The sequence below is a fragment of the Amphiprion ocellaris genome, chromosome 9 (assembly GCF_022539595.1).
Source record: "Amphiprion ocellaris isolate individual 3 ecotype Okinawa chromosome 9, ASM2253959v1, whole genome shotgun sequence".
Taxonomy (NCBI): Eukaryota; Metazoa; Chordata; class Actinopteri; family Pomacentridae; genus Amphiprion; species Amphiprion ocellaris.
Genome location: NC_072774.1, coordinates 757,443 through 777,749, shown reverse-complemented (window position 1 = coordinate 777,749; position 20,307 = coordinate 757,443). Strand labels below are relative to the sequence as shown.

Sequence of the window (20,307 nt, the reverse complement as noted above, 5' to 3'; positions counted from 1 at the left end):
GAAACTCATCAAAAACCAGTTAAGAACTTCTCCATAATGAGGTCAAATCATACAAAAAGTTGTTCCAAAAGACTCTTGTGAAAAAAAAACTTCAAACAAAATTAGCAAAAAAAAGAAACTCTCTCTGCAACATCGTAAAGCCCGTCAAAAATGAGTTCTAAACTGTTCACAGTGACTTTAGAGTGTCTAAAATGAGCTAAAACATGAACAAAATTATCTGAAACTGGCCAAGATGATTTGAACTGTCTTAAAAATGTCTTCAAACTTGCTCTAAATTTGCTGAAAACTTCCAAAAATCACCTCACATCACTTCTTGTAACTTAGAGTTGTATTTTCATAGATCTGAGGTTTGCAAATTCTGCAAAATGACTCTAAACTTGGCCCAAAGGATTTAAACTTCTCCAAGTGTGTTCAAACTTGCCCAAAATTAACCCAAAATTAGCTAAACTTGTACAAAATGACTTATAAACTGCCCCAAATGACTAAAGCACTCATAAAGTGTCCAAAAGCTGTCCAAAAAGATTCAAACCCTTCAAAAATGTCTTGAAACCGACCTAACAACTTCCCAAAATGAGTTTAAACTCTAAAATTGTCTTAAAACTCCTCCAAATATTTGGAAACTCCTCTGAAATTACTTAAAAGTGTCCCAATTGGTTCAAAAAAGGTCCTAAAGGACTCGAACTACTCAAAAATGTCTTGAACTTGTCCAAAATTAGCTAAAAACACCACAAAATTTGTCAAAAATCAAAAAGTTGTCCTAAAGGACTCAGAAATTGTCCCAAAGGAGTCAAACGTCTCCAAAATGAGGTAAAATTGTAAAAATAGTTGTCCCAAACGGCTCTTGTGACAAAATAGCTTAAAACAAAATCAGCCAAAAGAACCTGTCGACAACATTGTAAAGCCTGTCCAAAATGAGTTCTAAACTGTTCTCAATGGCTTTAGAGCGTCTAAAAAGACTCAAGCATCGTCCCAAAGAACTCCAATCTGTTCAAATTTGAAAAGTGTCGAACATGAGTTAAAACATGAAAAAAAAACTACATCTAAAACTAGCCAAGACCATTTGAATTGTCCAAAAGGACTCAAATTTCTCAGCAATGTCTTCAAACTTGAGCTAAATTAGCTAAAAACTTTCAAAAATGAGAAAAAACTGTACAAAATGACTCTAAAGTTGCCCCAAAAACTCCAGGTATCTTCAAACAAGCCCCAAATTAATCCAAAGTTAGCTAAACCTGAACAAAATGACTTATAAATTGCCCCAAATGACTAAAGCTTCCACAAAATGTCTTGAAACTTCTCCAAAATAAGTTAGAAACTGTCTCATGACTTATAAAGTGTCCAAAAGTTGTTCAAAAGGACTCAAACTCCCAAAAATGTCTTGAAACTGAGCTAAAAGCTTCCCAAAACGAGTTAAAACTCTAAAACTGGCCAAAACTTCTCCAAAAGCTTGGAAACTCTTCCAAAATTAGTTAAAAAAGTGTCCCGACTGACACAAAAGTTGTCCTAAAGGGCTCAAACTACTCAAAAATATCTTGAACTTGTCCATAATTAGCTAAAAACACCACAAAATTAGTCTATCTTTCAAATCATCCAAAACGATTTGAAAGTTGTCCTAAAGGACCCAGAAATTGTCCCAAAGGAGTCCAATCTGTTCGAACTTGAAAATGAAAATGAGTGAAAACATGAATAAAATTATCTAAAACTGGCTGAGATTATCTGAATTGTTTCAAAAGGACTCAAACTTCTCAAAAATGTCTTGAAGCTTGTCCTAAATTAGCTAAAAACTTCCAAAAATGAGCTAAACTTGTACAAAATGACTCTAAAGTAGCGCCAAAGGACTTAAACTTCTCCAAGTGTCTTGAAACTTCTCCAAAATTAGTTAGAAACTGTCTCACATGACTCATAAAGTGTCTAAAAGTTGTCCAAAAGGACTCAAACCCCTCAAAAACGTCTTGAAATCTAGCTAAAAACTTCCCAAAATGAGTTCAAACTGAACATAATGACTGTAAAATTGTCTTAAAACTTCTCCAAATGTTTGGAAACTCCTCCAAAATTAGTTAAAAAGAATTCCAGCTGATTCAAACATTGTCTTAAAGGACTCAAACTACTCAAAAATGTCTTGAACTTGTCCAAAATTAGCTAAAAACACCACAAAATTAGTCAACAATCGTCCAAAATGAATTGAAAGTTGTCCTAAAGGAGTCAAACTTCTCCAGACTTCTTGAAACTCGTCTAAAACCAGTTGAGAACTTCTCCAGAATGGTAGGAGGTGGTAGAAGTGCTGGAGACGGTGTCTGTGGTGGAATCAGAATGTTCAGAGGACAGAATATTAAAAGTGATGTCAGGTGGAAACAGAAAACAGATTAAAAGGTTCTGATCTCATGACGTCACCAGTTTGTTGTTTTTGGTTGAACCCTGGAAGACCCAAACATGGAAAAAAACAAAACAATCTTTGAACAGGTTTTACAACGTTGCAGAGAGAGCTTCTTTTCTGCTGATTTTGTTTTCAGTTATTTTTGTCACTAGTGTGTTTTGGGACAACTTTTTGTACGACTTTACCTCATTATGGAGAAGTTCTTAACTGGTTTTAGGAGTCAGTTTAGAGAAGTTTGACTCCTTTTGGACAATTTCTATGTCCTTTGGGACAACTTTCAAATCAATTTGGATGATTGTTGATGAATTTTGTGGTGTTTTTAGCTAATTTTGGACAAGTTCAAGACATTTTGAGTAGTAGTTTGAGTAGTTTGGGTCCTTTAGGATAATGTTTGGGACACTTTTTAACTAATTTCAGAAGAGTTTCCAAACATCTGGAGAAATTTTAGGGCAATTTTAGAGTTTTAACTCATTTTGGGATGTTGTTTTGAGGAGTTTGAATCCTTTTGGACAACTTTTGGACACTTTGCGAGTCCTTTAGTCATTATATATACACCCAAGTAAAATACCATCATCACCACTATCTTTAACAGGGTTAAAGTGGAAGAGGAATAAAAACGTGAGCGGATTTCACGGCTCTGACCTGGTAGCAGTCTTTCCTCTCGAACAGCACCGGCTCGAATCGGTGTCCCCAGAGGATCTCCGAGGCCAGGTAGGAGCTCCGGCACTGGGTGGTCATGGCCGTGGCCTCCACCATGCCCTCCAAGATCACCACCACCTCCAGCTCCGAGTCACTCTCCAGCATCCGGCGGTCCATCTCGAAGAACGGCGACTCGTCGTTGATCTCGTGGACGATGGTGACGGGCGACACCAGGAAGATCCGGTCGGTCCCGGTGTCAAAGCCCACATTGATGTCGGCGTTGTCCAGTGGCAAGAACTCGCCCTCTGGGGTCACCCTGGACTGGAGGACAAGAGAGGACATGACGTCAGGACGGGAAAGTGTCCATAGGAAAAAATCTACAAAATAAAAGACAATCTGACAGAAAAAAATATGTTAAAAAACAGCAAATGTCTGTAAAATAATCATATTAAATACAGTAAAATGTGTAATTTCATGGTCACACGCTGTAAAAGAATAAATTATTATTTGTAAAATTCCCAACTAGTGATGAGAACATTATTTACAGTTTGGCCTTTTAAAAAATAAAATAAAACAAAAATAAAAAACACTCATCATGTAAATAAAAAAGGCTAATATCTGTAATTTAACAAACAAGGAAAATCTGTAAAATAATGTAATATTTATTTTCAAAAATACAGATTATTGATGTGAACATTATTTTTGAAAAAGTTTTTTCCTGTAATTTTACTAGAAATATATTCTGTGATTTAATAAAACAAGAAAAATAAGTAAATAAGAAAATAATTTTAAATTTTCTTTTAAATTAATAAAGAACACATTTTAATTTTCAAATATAGAGAGTTTTGAAAATTTAAAATTTTCTTGCGTTCTTTTTGTATGATATTTATTGATGATATTTTTTGCTGATTTAAATCCAGTAAAATTTGTAATTTTATGGTCATACGCTGTAAAAGAATAAGTTATTATTTGTAAAATTCCCAATTATTGATGTGAACATTATTTATGAAATATTTTTTTCTCTAACTGTACTAAATATATTCTGTAGTTTATATAAAACACGGAAAATACGTAAATAGCAGCATAAAAATCTATACTGTACAGATTTTTTTATTTTAAATAATCACAAAAACCTTTAAAATAACTGCAGGCTTTGCTAAATACAATACAGAACAAATTACAATTTTCAAAAATATAGATTTTTCATTTAATTTACAGGTTTTTAATTCTTTTTTACCCCTAGAAAAGACTGAAAATAATGTGACCATAGGGACATGTTCAATCAAGGTGTGTCCTCTAATTAGCATCACAGGTGTCTACAAACTAGTAATCAGTCAGTCGGCCTATTTATAGGGTTACAGTAGTCACTGTGCTGTTTGGTGACATGGTGTGAACCACACTAAACATGGACCAGAGGAAGCCAAGGAGAGAGTTGTCTCAGGAGATTAGAAAGAAAATTATAGACAAGCATGTTAAAGGTAAAGGCTAGAAGACCATCTCCAAGCAGCTTGATGTTCCTGTGACTACAGTTGTACATATTATTCAGAAATTTAAGATCCATGAGACTGTAGCCAACCTCCCTGGATGTGGCCACAGGAGGAAAATCGATGACAAATGGAAGAGACGGATAATAGGAATGGTAACAAAAGAGCCCAGAACAACCTCTAAAGACATTAAAGGTGAACTCCAAGGTCAAGCTACATCAGTGTCAGATCACACCATCCGTCATTGTTTGATCCAAAGTGGACTTCATGGGAGACGACCAAGGAGGACACCATTGTTGAAAACAATTCATAAAAAAGCCAGACTGGAATTTGCCAAACTGCATGTTGACAAGCCACAAAGCTTCTGGGAGAATGTCCTATGGACAGACCAGACAAAACTGGAACTTTTTGGTACATCAGCTCTATGTTCACAGATGCAGAAATGAAGCATATGAAGAAAAGAACACTGTCCCTACTGTGGAACATGGAGGAGGTTCTGTTATGTTCTGGGGCTGCTTTGCTGCATCTGGTACAGGGTGTCTGGAATCTGTGCAGGTACAATGAAATCTCATGACTATCAAGGTATTCTAGAGAGAAATGTGCTGCCCAGTGTCAGAAAGCTTGGTCTCAGTTGCAGGTCATGAGTCTTGCAACAGGATAATGAGCCAAAACACACAGCTAGAAACAGCCAAGAATGGCTAAGAGGAAAACATTGGACTATTCTGAAGTGGCCTCTATGAGCCCTGATCTAAATCCTATTGAACATCTGTGGAAGGAGCTGAAACATGGCGTCTGGAGAAGGAACCTTCAAACCTGAGACAACTGGAACAGTCTGCTGATGAGGAGTGGACCAGAATACCTGCTGAGAGGTGCAGATGTCTCACTGACAGTTACACAAATGGTTGGATTGCAGTGATTGCCTCACTGTGCAGTGCTCCCCCCTCCACCACCCCACATCCTTATCCCAACTATCCTTGTCTAACGTCATGCTTTGCCTGTTTGCGGGTTTGTTTTTTTAGGTTCCTTCTCAAATTGAATTTCCCAACATTGGAGGTTTCATTTGGTACAACGAGCCTTTTTTTTTCTTTTACCCTCTGCTATCCCTACCCAGATCCCAACATGTCCTTTTTCTTTTTTTCTTCAAGAAAGGTGCGTGCAGCACTGCGCAGCAGACGGAGCTGTCATTGGCAGGGCAGCTCAAATGAAATTTCGTTGTATATGAAAATGTGCAATGACCAATAAAGATAAAGATTGATTGATTGAAAAGGTTGTGCAACAAAATATTAAGTTAAGGGAACCATCATTTTTGTCCAGGCCTGTTTCATGAGTTTATTTTTTAAAATAATTCTGTTAAACCGCAGTTCAAAAGCCATGTCTGATTTTCATTGGTTAATTTTCATAGAATTTTTATTTATTATTATTTTTGTCAGATTCAAATTATTTCTGTGACCATTGTGGGTTTTTCTTTCATTAACCGAGGGGTACCAACTATTTTGTCCATGTGTGTAGATGTAGTTTAACCAACCAGGAAAATCTGTAGAATCATTTAAAAATTAATGAAATTTTTTAAATCATTCTTTGATCCTTAGTTTCTTATAAAAAAACAGGAAATATCTGTAAAATTTATTTTATTGCAGATTTTAATTAATATTAATATCTGTAATTTAACAAACAAGGAAAATCAGTAAAAGAATTTATTTTATTTTTTTAAAAACATATCATTCTTCAACCCTCACTGTACATATTTTCTAACAAATAATAACAGCATATATCTGTAAAATAATATGTTGTACAGATTTAAATATAGAAAAAACTTTAATTTTAAAGTGAAATGTAAAAAAGTAAAATAATTTATAGATTGTTGGAAGAATTATACTTACTTATCATTGAATGACTGTAAAGGTATTCCTAAGCATATGTGTGTGTACTTTGAACTGTACGAATGACTGTAAAGATAAACGCTATACATATGTAAACACTTCGTGAGAACTACATACTAACTGTAGTCTGTATGTACTCAGTAAGAAACATGAGAACAGGGTTAACGTGTTCCATATGATAAGATAATGCAAGTGACACTTTCTCTGACACTTTCACTGTTCAACATATCTTATGCTGACGCATGATGCCGCCCCATGTTACATGACTGGTTGAAACTAAATAAAAGACACAGAGGAGATACAGACCCTTCGGAGAGGGAAGGCTGCAGCAGCGGTGCATACAGCAGTGCATGCAGTCTCTGTCTCCCCTTGCTGCAAGTAAAAGATCTGAGCTTGTGAGTACTGTCTTTCCTTCCTGTGCTGAGCGTGTGTATTTTCAGGTTTAAACCCAACACAGATGTATTTTAAAAAATGCCATCCATCCATCCATCCATCATCCATCCATCATCCATCCATCATCCATCCATCCATCCATCCATCCATCCATCCATCCATCCATCCATCCATCCATCCATCCATCCATCATCCATCCATCATCCATCCATCCATCCATCCATCGGTCCATCATCCATCCATCCATCCATCCATCCATCCATCCATCCATCCATCCATCCATCCATCCATCCATCGGTCCATCATCCATCCATCATCCATCATCCATCCATCCATCATCCATCGGTCCATCATCCATCCATCATCCATCCATCATCCATCCATCCATCATCTGTCCGTCATCTGTCCATCATCCATCCATCCATCCATCATCCATCCATCATCTGTCCATCATCCATCATCATCCATCCATCATCCGTCCATCATCGTCCATCATCCATCCATCCATCCTTCCATCATCTTTCCATCCATCATCCATCCATCCATCCATCCACCATCATCCATCCATCCATCCATCATCCATCCATCCATCATCCATCCATGATCCGTCCATCATCCGTCCATCATCCATCCATCCATCCATCCATCATCTGTCCATCCATCCATCCATCCATCATCCATCCATCCATCCATCCACCATCATCCATCCATCCATCCATCCATCATCATCCATCCATCCATCATCTGTCCATCATCATTCATCATCCATCCATCCATCCATCATCTGTCCATCCATCCATCCATCCATCCATCCATCCATCCATCCATCATCATCCATCCATCCATCCATCCATCCATCTAGAGAACAGAGATTCCATGCAGAAAGATCCCAGGCTGGGACCTGAACCTGGGATACTAACCACTGAGCCTCTGTCTAGCCCTGGACTGTATATAGAACATTAAAAACATTTACCACCACCTCCACAGGTAAGCTGAGAAGAAACCAGATGAAACATCTCCTCCTGACCCTACAGCTTAGCGTTGGTTATTTGTTTTATTTACTGTGGCTCTTCACCCCGCCTCCACTGTGGAGCAACATGCACCATTTAGAATCATATTTCTTTGATCTGTAGCTAAACTTAATCCCATCGGCCCCGTTCTGTTCCCACTCTGATCTGGTTTTTGCTCTTTGGAGATGAAACTCTGCAGCAGCGACGCTCCGCAGATCCTGACCCTCCAAAGAATCACACGGCAATGACAGGAAACAAGTTTATACCGGGCCGGGTCAGCCTGGAGGTAAATACCGTCAGAAACACTCGTACGGGACACAAGGGGAAATGAAATGAAGGACAATGTTAAAGAATGGAGGCTCTTAATCCATTGTAAATCTTCCTAACCCTGCAGGAAAATAAAACACGCTCTCATTAAGTGCAGCCTCAGAATAAAGGCCAGATGGTCGATCGTTCCTCTGCTGGAACCTTTTTATTCCCTCACAGCTCCATCATTTAGGGCTTTTTTAACCTTTTTATTCCCTCACAGCTCCATCATTTAGGGCTTTTTTAACCTTTTTATTCCCTCACAGCTCCATCATTTAGGGCTTTTTTAACCTTTTTATTCCCTCACAGCTCCATCATTTAGGGCTTTTTTAACCTTTTTATTCCCTCACAGCTCCATCATTTAGGGCTTTTTTAACCTTTTTATTCCCTCACAGCTCCATCATTTAGGGCTTTTTTAACCTTTTTATTCCCTCACAACTCCATCATTTAGGGCTTTTTTTTAGTCTCAAACAGCTCCTTTAACCTCACTGTCGTTATCTTTTATTTCCCTTTACTCACCTTCAGTCGAAGATAAATCTAAAAGCCAGTACATCTTTTATTTTTATTATTATTTTATATATATTTTATTATTCATTATTAATTATTTTGAAAATCAAGAATTTTCTTTTTTTAAGAAAGACGTATGAAACAAAGTACCCATTAACCCTGTAAAACCCACTGTTGCAGAAATACATCGTATATCTATCTATCTATCTATCTATCTATCTATCTATATATATATATATATATATATATATATATATATATATATATGTTAAGGCTGGGCACGTTAACGCGTCCATTAATTAGCACCGACAATCATTTTATCATGTGTTAACGCAGTTTTTGAAAAATATTATTGTAACGGACTGATACTGCTGTTGATGTTGAGGTTTCAGTGTTTATTGTTCAGTTCCAGATTTACCGGATGTCAGTGAACGTGCCATGTTTAGTTAGCTCACCTCTGATTGGCTGAGAGTCAGCCGTAGAGAGAGCTGGGAACTGCCGCTAATTCTGGAGCTAAATTATGGGGTTTTTCTAGTTATTCTGGCGTTGGCTACGGCCCACAGTAGCCTGTGTGAAGGTTCAATAAACCAGCAGAGAACCAGATAAAGTCTCACTCATTCATCACGTCTCACCCAAACTAACAGTGGAGGGAGATTTCAGCAGACTGGCTGCATTCAGCGTATGGGAGAAATAGAGATAAATTAAAACAAGACAAGCTAATAGAGAAGTAGTTAGCTATAGACTGCATTCTGATTAGTATTGTGGAAGATGTCGGTCTGAGGATCAACGAATGGCGGCACGTATGAGCCTCAACCTGCATCACTGGAAGGTTTTTTGTGTCATGACATAAACCAGGATGAGTTCCTGGTGCAGAGTTTGAGTCCGACCCACGGCCATTTGAGCTTCTTCCCATGATTCCTGTCACTCTCCACTGTTCTATATAATAAAGCCTAAAAAGGCCAAAAAAAGAAGTCCAGACATGGACTTCACAGACTGAAAAGTCTTCTGCAGTCAGTCCCAGCTGTGGACTTTTTCACCAGCTGCTGATGAACATAGACTGGTTCTGCTGCTCCCTGATGAAAGAAAGATGTTTCTGCTGGTACCAGAGAAAAAATAAGAATACAGACGTATAAATGTTAACTTGCTGTTACTGGGAAGGTTCCTGTTATAATGTTATGATCATGGCTCTGGACTCTGAGGGTATCTTGTTTTTCTATTCTATATAACAAACCAGATAAAACGTTAATGCCACTGCAGTGGCAAATAGCTCTGGCTTGATGTGATTACATTAATGTTTAAGTTGAGATTTACAAGAAACGTTTTAACTGCTGCTGTGTGAAGGGAATACTTCTGTTAAAAAGCACTTTATTTGTTTAAAGTGTTTTCAAACCAAATGTTGCTGTATTTTTGTTTATATAGCAGTACTTTAAAAAATAAAAGTGCAGAATACACTACTTTTAAACTCATTATTTAATTGTATGCACAACAATGCAGTTAATCGAGATTAATCACAGGGGAAAACAAACAAACAAGCGATTAATCATGATTAAAATTTGTAATCGTTGCCCAGCACAGCAAAATTTTATTTATATATATATATATATATATATATATATATATATAATATATATTTTTATATATATATATAAAATTTGTTTTGCTAATTTTTTTCTATATTTGGGTCTTAGAGGGTTAATCTCAGTTTCTCCTCTACATGAACAACTAAAACATAAATGATGGTATTTCTGAGTCTATGGTCTTCATAAATCTCCAGGACGAGTCTCTCTAACCTGCCACCAAATAATAATATCAATAACTGATAAGCAATTGCTGCATTTCTGCCATGGAGGAATGAGCAGCCTTGGAGGAGGACTGCACTCTCTCAGGGCTTTTCCAGTTTATTTATTGTGATCTTTCTTTCTCCCTCCACTCACCTTCAGTAGCTGTGCCCGGACGTGAGCCTCTACCAGGTGGCTCTTCCGGAGGTTTCCGACCCTCCACATCATGCAGAGTTTTCCGTCCCTCAGCGCCACCACCGCCGTGTCGGAGAACACCAGCGTCTCGTTGCGCTTCTTGGGCTTGGCGATCTTTGCCATGACCGCCCCGATGATGAAAGCGTCGATGATGCAGCCCACGATGCACTGCAAGACGACCGCCACCACCGCCAGGGGGCACTCCTCGGTCACGCTCCGGAAGCCGTAACCGATGGACGTCTGCGTCTCCAGGGAGAACAGGAAGGCCGCCATGAAGCTGTTCACCTGGAGGAAGCAGGGCTCCTCCACGGCCACCTCTCTGTCGGACTCGCCTCCAGAGCCGGCTTCTCCTGACCCCCCAGGAGAGGAACCCGGGCCGGCGCTGAGGCGGACGGAGAGGTCCCCGTGCGCGGAGGCGATAAGCCAGAAGGCGAATCCAAAGAGCAGCCAGGAGAGCAGGAAGGAGAGGGTGAAGATGACCAGCATCCAGCGCCAGCGGATGTCCACGCAGGTGGTGAAGAGGTCGCTGAGGTACCGCTGGCCCCTCTCGCTCATGTTGACGAAGGTGACGTTGCAGCGTCCGTCCTTGCCCACAAAGCGTTGTCGGGGCCGGCGGCTGGAGCGCCTGCTGCGCCGGCGGCTGGCGACGGAGGGGGAAGACAGCGAATCCTGGTCGGACGACGAGTGGCCACGCCCTCTCCCCCCGTCGCCGCTGCCTCGCCCCGATCTCACCCCGCCTTCTCCTCCGTCTCCCCCAGCTGCCTCCCCGACGACACTCTGCCTCCGAGCACCGGCGCTCTGCAGGGGAAGAGCTCTGCCGTTGAGGGTCGGCGACAGGCTGGTCGGGCTGCCGGAGCCGGCTAGACTCCCGCCGGCCTGAGCCGTGTCCACCGCGCTCTGAGCCAGCCTCATGACCTCCTCCTCCTCCACCGGCCCATCCACCACAGCGCTGAAGCGGCGTTTCACTCGAGCCGCTCCCATCGTAAAAGATTCTCAGAGTTTATGGATTATCAGTGGGCAAAGAAGGTCTGTTTGGTGCAACCAGTCCTTAGTCTTAGTGAGGAGAAAGCTGCAGGTCCATCATGACCTCCACAACCTGCTCCGTTTATCCTTCCAGCAAACGTCCGGGTAGGTTCAAGAATATTTAGTGTCCTCCAATCAGTAAAGTATGTGCAGCGACGTGAGCTGAAAAGAAGGATGTCAACCAGTCCAAGGAGTCTGATTTGGTGAGTCAAAATGCATCAGAGAAACATGCAGGTTTGGTTCTGCTCAGTTCCTAACAGGAGGAACAGCGTGGAGGGTTCTGATAAACACTGATGATGCAGGAGACGTTTCAGGACGTACAGACGAAGCTAAGCTAACCTCAGACTGAACCACAACATGCAGAGGAATAAGGAGAAAACATGCCAGTTCTTACGATGGATGTTCTTCCCAGTGGTACGGGCATGAGGAAACAAAATACACAATCCAGTTAAACGTTACTCAGCAGGTCTGAGCTGCACAATCAAATATCGAAATGTTTCAGGTCACTTTTTCTAGAACTTTCTCAAAGAAATGCCCAGCAAGAGGGGCCCAGCTGGAAGAACCGCATCTTGTTAGCCATTTTTTTGCCCAATCATGTCACCGCTTTGACAATTTCACACTTTCTGTCCGAGTGTCTGCATATCTGTCTGTCGGCCATCGTCGGTTTGTCCAAAGACCTGAATAACAAACTGCTGCTAACAATCACCTGCGACGGCCTCAGAGCAGACGTACCTCATTAGAGCTCAGCATTACGGCTGAGAAATCACCTGACAGGAGATAAGAAGAAGAAAAAGAAGAAAGACAGAAAACAACAGATTACTTTGATCTGCCTCTGACAGGGTAAGTGCACAGGTCGGGGCAGTTTTACATTTTTCTGGAGGTTTTCAGGCGCCACAGTTGAAAGAAGAGTTGAGAAATAAGGCGACAACAACTTGCAAAAGAAAGTGCTATGAGAGGAGCATGCGTGAGGGTTTAAAGCGCCTCCATTTTGCAGAATCTGTTCTTAAAAGTTGAGCTAAACGTGCAAAAACATCCGTCAGCAAGTGCTAGTATTTACCTTCCCAGAACCAGAACAGAACCAGTCCTCAGCCCTGAGCAGCTACTGATTTAACAACTACAGGAAGAAGTCATCTGATTCACAGCGGGGAGGACAGGAGTCTACAACAAATGAAAATGGGGAAACAGATCCCTCCTGAAGTGAGACGTCACATAAGGGTTCATCTTGAGTTGAGGGTTGATCTCCAGTTTGGACTCATGTTCGGTTAAAACGGTGAGATGTTTCTATCTGGAGGAGTCTGTTGGATGAAGCGGTCCTTAAGCCGAGGCGTTGCTGTCGGTTTCCTTCCTCTCTGCTTTGGGAGCTTCTTTCCGAACGCTCTGCTGGACCTGAAAAGAAATCAGAACAAGCAGAAAACAATGAGGTTACAAACTTTAAACTGCAAATGGTGCAGCTATCTCACTGAAAAGTCAAAACAGGTTGATTTTTCAGCTGTTGCCTAAAAACTGCAGTCTCAATTTGAAGGTTTTCTGCCTCATTACATCTGTTTCTGATGTTCAAAATGTGTTTCTAGTCAACATATCTGTAATTTTATGGTTGCACAGTTGATTTTTATCAGCCAGACAATCAGATATTAAATGAAGAAGGACCCCTCACCCTCGTCACCCAAAAAATCTAGTGAAAGAATTGGATTATAACTCAAAGCACAATATTTTCCTCAGTCTAAAGTCATTTTGCTGAGCTTCTAAGCGAGTTATAAAGCTTTCAACCAAAGTGTGATATTTTCCGAAACCTAACCAGGTACAATGTAAATAAGAATAGTCATTAAAAAATCTGTAAAAATCTGTCAAGTTGTGAAGTCCATCCAAAATGAGTTCTAAACTGTTCACAATGACTTTAAAGTGTCTAAAGTGACTCAAACATTGTCCAAAAGGGCTCAAACTTCTCAAAAATGTCTTGAAATTTGCCCTAAATTAGCTAAAAACTTCCAAAAAGGAGTATAAACTGTACAAAATGACTCTAAATTTGCTCCAAAGGACTAAAACCTCTCCAAGTGTCTTCAAACTTGTCCACAATTAATCCAAAATTAGCTAAACCTGTACAAAATGACTTATAAATTGTCCCAAATGACTAAAGCTTCCACAAAATTGGTCTCACATGACTCATAAAGTGTACAAAAGTTGTCCAAAAGGACTCAAACTCCTCAAAAATGTCTTGAAACCGAGCTAAAAACTTCCCAAAACTAATTAAAACTATGAAATTGTCCTAAGACTTCTCCAAAAGCTTGGAAACTCCTCCGAAATTAGTTAAAAAGTGTCCCAACTGAACAAAAATCGTCCTAAAGGGCTCAAACTACTCAAAAATGTCTTGAACTTGTCCAAAATTAGCTAAAAACACCACAGAATTAGTCAAAAATCATCCAAATTGATTTGAAAGTTGTCCTAAAGGACATAAAAATTGTCCAAAAGAGTCAAACTTCTCTAAAATGAGCTCTAAAACCAGTTAAGAACTTCTCCAAAATGAGGTCAAACTGTACAAAAAGTTGTCCCAAAACACTCTTGTGACAAAAATAACAGAAAACAAAATTAGAAAAAAAGAAACTTTCTCTGCAACGTTGTAAAGCCCGTCAAAAATTAGTTCTAAACTGTTCACAATGACTTTAAAGTGTCTAAAAAGAGTTAAAACATGAACAAAATTATCTAAAACTGGTCAAGATGATTTAAACTGTCTCAAAAATGTCTTCAAACTTGCTCTAAATTAGCTAAAAACTTCCAAAAATGAGTAAAAACTATACAAAATTACTCTTAATTTGCCCCAAAGGACTTACACTTCTCCAACTGTCTTGAAACTTCCAAAATGAACACAAAGAATTAGAATTAGAATTAGAATTAGAATTGCTTTATTGTCATCATACATGGCATGACAAAAATATAAATAGCTTCCATTGGACGGTGCACAACAACAAGCAATAAGAAATAAAATATCAACATTAAATAACAGAATCAAATGTACATATATAACAAAACAATATTAAAAAAGACAATCTGCAAAGGAGGCCAGATATGTGCAATATGGCAGAAGAAGTTAGCTACACCTGTATAAAATGACTTATAAATTGCCCCCAAATTAATAAAGCTTCCACAAAATGTTTTGAAACTTCTCCAAAATTAGTTAGAAACTGCCTCAAAGACTCATAAAGTGTCCGAAAGTTGTCCAAAAGAACTCAAAATGTGTTCTAAAGAGTCTTTAGCCTTTGTACGACAATCTATCCCAGATCTGACCCATCTAAACTCACTGGTTTCTGATCTGGAACTGGTTTAAAGTGGTCCAGATGAAAGGAACGTAATTCCAATACAATAACTATCTAATCAGTTATCGATCAGGAACCTACCAGAGGTGATTGGTCAGTACATGGACTGTTCTCCTGTGGTCACTCCGAACCTGAAGAACCCAACTCTGTCAGGACCGGACGGACCCGATCAATCACAGAAACTGTGAAGACGAACACACAGAGAGAGAATTTAGTGGTTTTATTCTTCTGAAAATAGTTTCTGTGCATTTAAGACTGAACCACAGGTACAGGAGGTCCTCGGTTTGCGGCGTCCTCGACCTACGGCGTTTCGTTGTTACATCAGAACTGGTTATGGGGGAGTCCTAGGTTTACAACGTTAGGTTTCATCATTGTGTAAGAACTGGTGAAAGTCGTTGGTATTCATGACTTTATGAAGAACTGATCAATATTGTGATGCACGGAACGGATTTGTTTACATTTTCGCCAGAGTTCCGACTTATGATGAAAATCAACTGACGTAGATCCATAGGAACGGATGGAATCTGAAAGATAATTCATGGTTTTCACGTACATTTTGTCATCGTCATGGCTTTGATCCATCAGAACCAGAACTTCTCTCCACAGAAACAGTGGCCTTCTTCAATAAGACGAAAAAAACAAAATATTCATGAAGTTCTAGTCGGTCAAACAGGTTTTAAAGAGTCTTTAGCCTTTGTACGACAATCTATTCCAGATCTGACCCATCTAAGCTCACTGGTTTTCACTGAATCAGCATCGCGGCTACATAAATCTGCTCACTGTAAAGGCTTCTATAAGTGCAAATAAAATTCTCTTGTTTTGCTGCACTTCCTGTTTACTTGTAACATTTACCGTCGTACAGTCGGTCATTTGGATTTTCAGCCACTGAGGGTTTTCGTTGAAATTTAAAGCGTTATTGTCAAATGAAGAATCCTGAAGTTCTACATATCAGAGCTCTTCTCTGGCATTAGGACATTAAACAGGAAGTACAGGAAGAGTCATCTTTTCTGTATTTTCTGTTCCACAGATGTTTTCAGAAAGTTCTGCAAAGTTCTAATATTTTGGGTGGAAAGTTTTGTTTTAGTTCCAGAAACATGGGACCTCTATGGGTGTCCTGTTATGTCTGGATCCTTTAGGTCCCCTGGGTTCCTGGATGGGGTCTTCATGGATCGGGCTTGTACCAGAACAAACTGTGTTGGTACAAAAATGTGACCAACTCCAGCTCTGACCCATCGAAGCATAGAGGTTTTTGATCTGAACTTGGGCTAAAGTGGTCCAGAGGCAAAAAAAACACACTAAAATCTCAATTTTTTAAAAACACTTTTACACAAAAAAAAAACCAATGGCTTTCCAAATCAAAAATTATGTTGGAAAGAGTCTTTAGCATCTGTGCGACAATCTATTCCAGATTTGACCCATCTAAACTCACTGGTTGTTGATCTAGATCTGGTCTAAAGTGATCCAGATACAAAAAAATGCAAAAAAATGTCCCTGTTTTTGCATTCTAACACATAAAACAATGGTTTTCCAAATCAAAAATGATGTTTTAAAGAGTCTTTAGCCTGAACACGGCAGACTTTGATATTCCACACTGGTAAGTTCTGGATGGAGATCCTCCTGGTTGAAAGTTCAGATGAAAAACTAAAAAAAGGTGAGGAATCAGTCGGTCTGTTTAGAGACGGATTACAGCGGCGCTCGTGACTCCGATAATCTCACCGATGGTTGCGTTAATCCTCAGAGATCTTACATAAGAGCCACTACTGGTAAAAAAAGAAACATATACAGGTAGGAATGTAGGATTCTGCAGGTTAACGTATCAGAAGTTAGATAAACGAATAAATAATGTCATGAAAAGTTTATTATGTAAATCATCCCAATATGAGAAGAAGCTGCACATAATGGACCAGGTCAAAAAAATGTTTAAAATAACTCAAAATCTGTCCAAACTATCTCAGAATTTTTCCAAAATATCTCAGTATCTGTTCATATTTGTTCCAAATGACTGGGAATATTGAAGAAAGCAAACAAAATTGTCCTGAATTACACAAAAAACGACTGAAACATTTTCCACAATGAGAGAAACTCGTCTAAAATCACTGAAAAATGTGTCCAGTAAACAAAAAAATGTCAAAAATGAATCAAAATGTGTGCAAAAATGATTCAATTTGTGTCCAAGACTCGTTAGGAATTGTCCAAAATAAAAAAGAAGTCACAAAATTATTCAAAAATGACAAAAACATCCACAAGATTGGTCAAAAAATGTCTGCATTGACTCAAAACCTGTCCACAATATCTCAGACTTTTTCCAAAATAACTCAGTATTGGTTAATATTTGTTGCAAATGACTAGGAATATCAAAGAAAACAAACAAAATTGTCTAAAAATTACACAAAACAGGCCCAACATTATGCAAAAAAATGATCCAAAAACATCAAAAATTACTCTAAAGTGATCCAAAATTAAATATAGTTGTCCGTTTCTGCTCTAGAACTCATGCTAAAGCTATGCGTATATAGTGTTAGACTAAAATATGTCACTGATTTCATGCAGAAAACTGCCAAATAACTTCTTCAGATCCATCTTGTCCTGTATTCCTACTGTGCTCTGTAAATACCAGAGAGCTCAGCTAAAATGAAGCAAATAAAACAGCCACAAATAAACAGAACAAACTTCAAAAATGATCCTGAGAGGAAAACCAAAGCTACTGGATGAATAAATAAATGCAGCATGGCTCAGAAACATGTTGGAGATCCATTTAGCATGGTGAAACATCTTTCTACAGCTGTAATTATTCAGATTTAAAATGGCTCAAAATTTGTCCAAAATGACATAAACTTGTGCAAAATCAGTGTAAAATGGTCAAAAATGACTCAAAAACTGTCTGAAATTACATTAACTCACATGAAATGACTCAAACATGGCATAAAGTTGCCCACAGTTGTTTAAAAAAAATCTAAATGCCTCAAAATGAGTCCAAAATGGCATGAAGTTGTGCAAACAAGTGAAACAAATTACGTAAAATGGTCTAAAATGGCCTAAATCTGTGCAGAATTGTTGAAAAAATGATTCTAAATGACCCAAAACTTGTTAATAAGTAATTTTAGAGGAAAACCAAAGCTACTACATATCTGAGAATACAGTTTAGTTTTATAGAAACATGATTATATAGGGACAGGGTTGGACGGTTGAGGTCAAAATGTTAAAACCTGAATTTTCAAAGCTCTGTTAAGCCTCAGATTTACTGACATCATTTATCCTTGGGGTCAGTTTGACTCTAGCAATTTAAACCTACAGAAAATGATTAGAACCAAAGTAGTTTCCCAAGTTTATGTGTCGGGTATTTTATGTCTGTTTGTTGACTACCTTTCAATAAAACAACCCCCCACCCACTCCCCTCATACATCGAGAACACCAGAAATATCCAGATCACAATAAAATCTCACTGACTGACGGAAAACTGGAGAGAGATGATCTTTACTTTTTTTCAAAGGTGTGGAGTCATCCAGAGAATTCCATGTTTTCCATGAAAACTCCCATTTTTCTCCATGTGCTAACATAACTGCACAAGGGTTTTCTAATCATCAATTAGCCTTTCAACACCATTAGCTAACACAATGTAGCATTAGAACACAGGAGTGATGGTTGCTGGAAATGTTCCTCTGGACCCCTATGGAGATATTCCATTAAAAACCAGCCATTTACAGCTAGAATAGTCATTTACCACATTAACAATGTCTACACTGGATTTATTATTCATTTGCTGTTATCTTCATTGGAAAAAACTGTTTCTTTCTAAAATAAGAACATTTCTAAGTGACCCCAAACTTTATTTTCTGTTAACATGCGAGTCACATGTAGACGTTTTATCCATAAATTTAAACAAAAACTAACTAAAACTTTTTCTGTAACATGTGAAAATGTCAGAGTAGAACTTCTGAGAGAAGAATCCTCCATGAATATCAGTAAGTTTTAAAATTCTGGCCTCGCTAATGTCAGATTTCTGATCAGTTCTGTTCACGAAAACAGTAATAAAACAGCTATCCAGCAATAAAAAAAGTTAACTGTCTAAAAGGCTAAGTAGCTTACATTAAGCTAAGCTAACAACATTATTATAGCGCTAACTGACAGACTTTAGATTCAACTAACGATATTATGCTATCTTTAGCTAACTAGCTAACTTTAGGTGGAGCTAATTATGTTATGCTATATTAGCTTTCTGTAACAGTAGCTAACTTTAGGTAGAGCTAATAATGTTATGCTATATTAGCTTGCTGTAGCACTAGCTAACTTTAGGTAGAGCTAATAATGTTGTGCTATATTAGCTTGCTGTAGCACTAGCTAACTTTAGGTAGAGCTAATAATGTTATGCTATATTAGCTTGCTGTAGCACTAGCTAACTTTAGGTAGAGCTAATAATGTTATGCTATATTAGCTTGCTGTAGCACTAGCTAACTTTAGGTAGAGCTAATAATGTTATGTTATATTAACTTGCTGTAGCACTAGCTAACTTTAGGTAGAGCTAATAATGTTATGCTATATTAGCTTTCTGTAACAGTAGCTAACTTTAGGTAGAGCTAATAATGTTATGCTATATTAGCTTGCTGTAGCACTAGCTAACTTTAGGTAGAGCTAATAATGTTATGCTATATTAGCTTGCTGTAGCACTAGCTAACTTTAGGTAGAGCTAATAATGTTATGTTATATTAACTTGCTGTAGCACTAGCTAACTTTAGGTAGAGCTAATAATGTTATGCTATATTAGCTTTCTGTAACAGTAGCTAACTTTAGGTAGAGCTAATAATGTTATGCTATATTAGCACTAGGTAATTTCAGGTTAATGTAATAATGTTATACTATGTTAGCCTTTTCATTTGGAATGAAAAACTATTTCTGTTATGAAGGATTTTAACTTGTTTTATGTTCAGGGAAAAATAAACACTATTTTAAAAAGGTTAGGGCCCTAAAGTTTTTTGAAGATTATTAAATTGCATGTTATGGTGACCTCAGTACTACCCAAAACAGTCAAAATTAAACTGTGTAAAATGATGATATTTCTTATATGTTTTATAGCTAAAAGCCTCAAAGAACGCCAATGCATCCAACACATGTACAGGACCAAAAATTATCATCACATTTATTTTATATTTACCCAGTCGTCCCCATTAAATTAGAAAAAGTCATTAAATATGAAGAAAAAAAACTACGTCAATCTATAGCTGATGAGCAGAGTAGAGAGGAAAAGTCTGGAGAGGAAACATAGAAATATTCATCCTCATAATGACTCAAAGATTTGTGCAAAAATTACATAAACTTGTGCAAAAGATTGCAAAAATTGACAAAAAATACAAAAGCTATTGAAAAAAATCGTCCAGAATGAGTCAGTTTGTCCAGAATGACATAAACTTGTTCAAAA

The 20,307-nt window shown here is 38.3% G+C and overlaps 1 protein-coding gene across 4 annotated transcripts in view; it reads right to left on the bottom strand.

Moving 5' to 3' along the window:
- The window catches only part of kcnj14 (potassium inwardly rectifying channel subfamily J member 14), a 39,365-nt gene that overhangs the window by 2,333 nt on the left and 16,725 nt on the right, over positions 1 to 20,307 (bottom strand). Inside the window, exons 2-6 of one of the 4 annotated variants that reach the window (XM_055013905.1) lie at positions 14,976 to 15,076; positions 12,644 to 12,972; positions 12,319 to 12,353; positions 10,525 to 11,990; positions 3,014 to 3,331 (exon numbers count right to left, since the gene is read on the bottom strand). In XM_055013905.1, the coding sequence (XP_054869880.1) occupies positions 3,014 to 3,331; positions 10,525 to 11,544 (1,338 nt within the window). In that variant the 5' untranslated portion in view covers positions 11,545 to 11,990; positions 12,319 to 12,353; positions 12,644 to 12,972; positions 14,976 to 15,076. Of the gene's footprint in view, positions 1 to 3,013; positions 3,332 to 10,524; positions 12,973 to 14,975; positions 15,077 to 20,307 lie in introns of all 4 variants that reach the window. The other 3 variants (XM_055013904.1, XM_055013903.1, XM_055013902.1) reach the window with 3 other exon arrangements.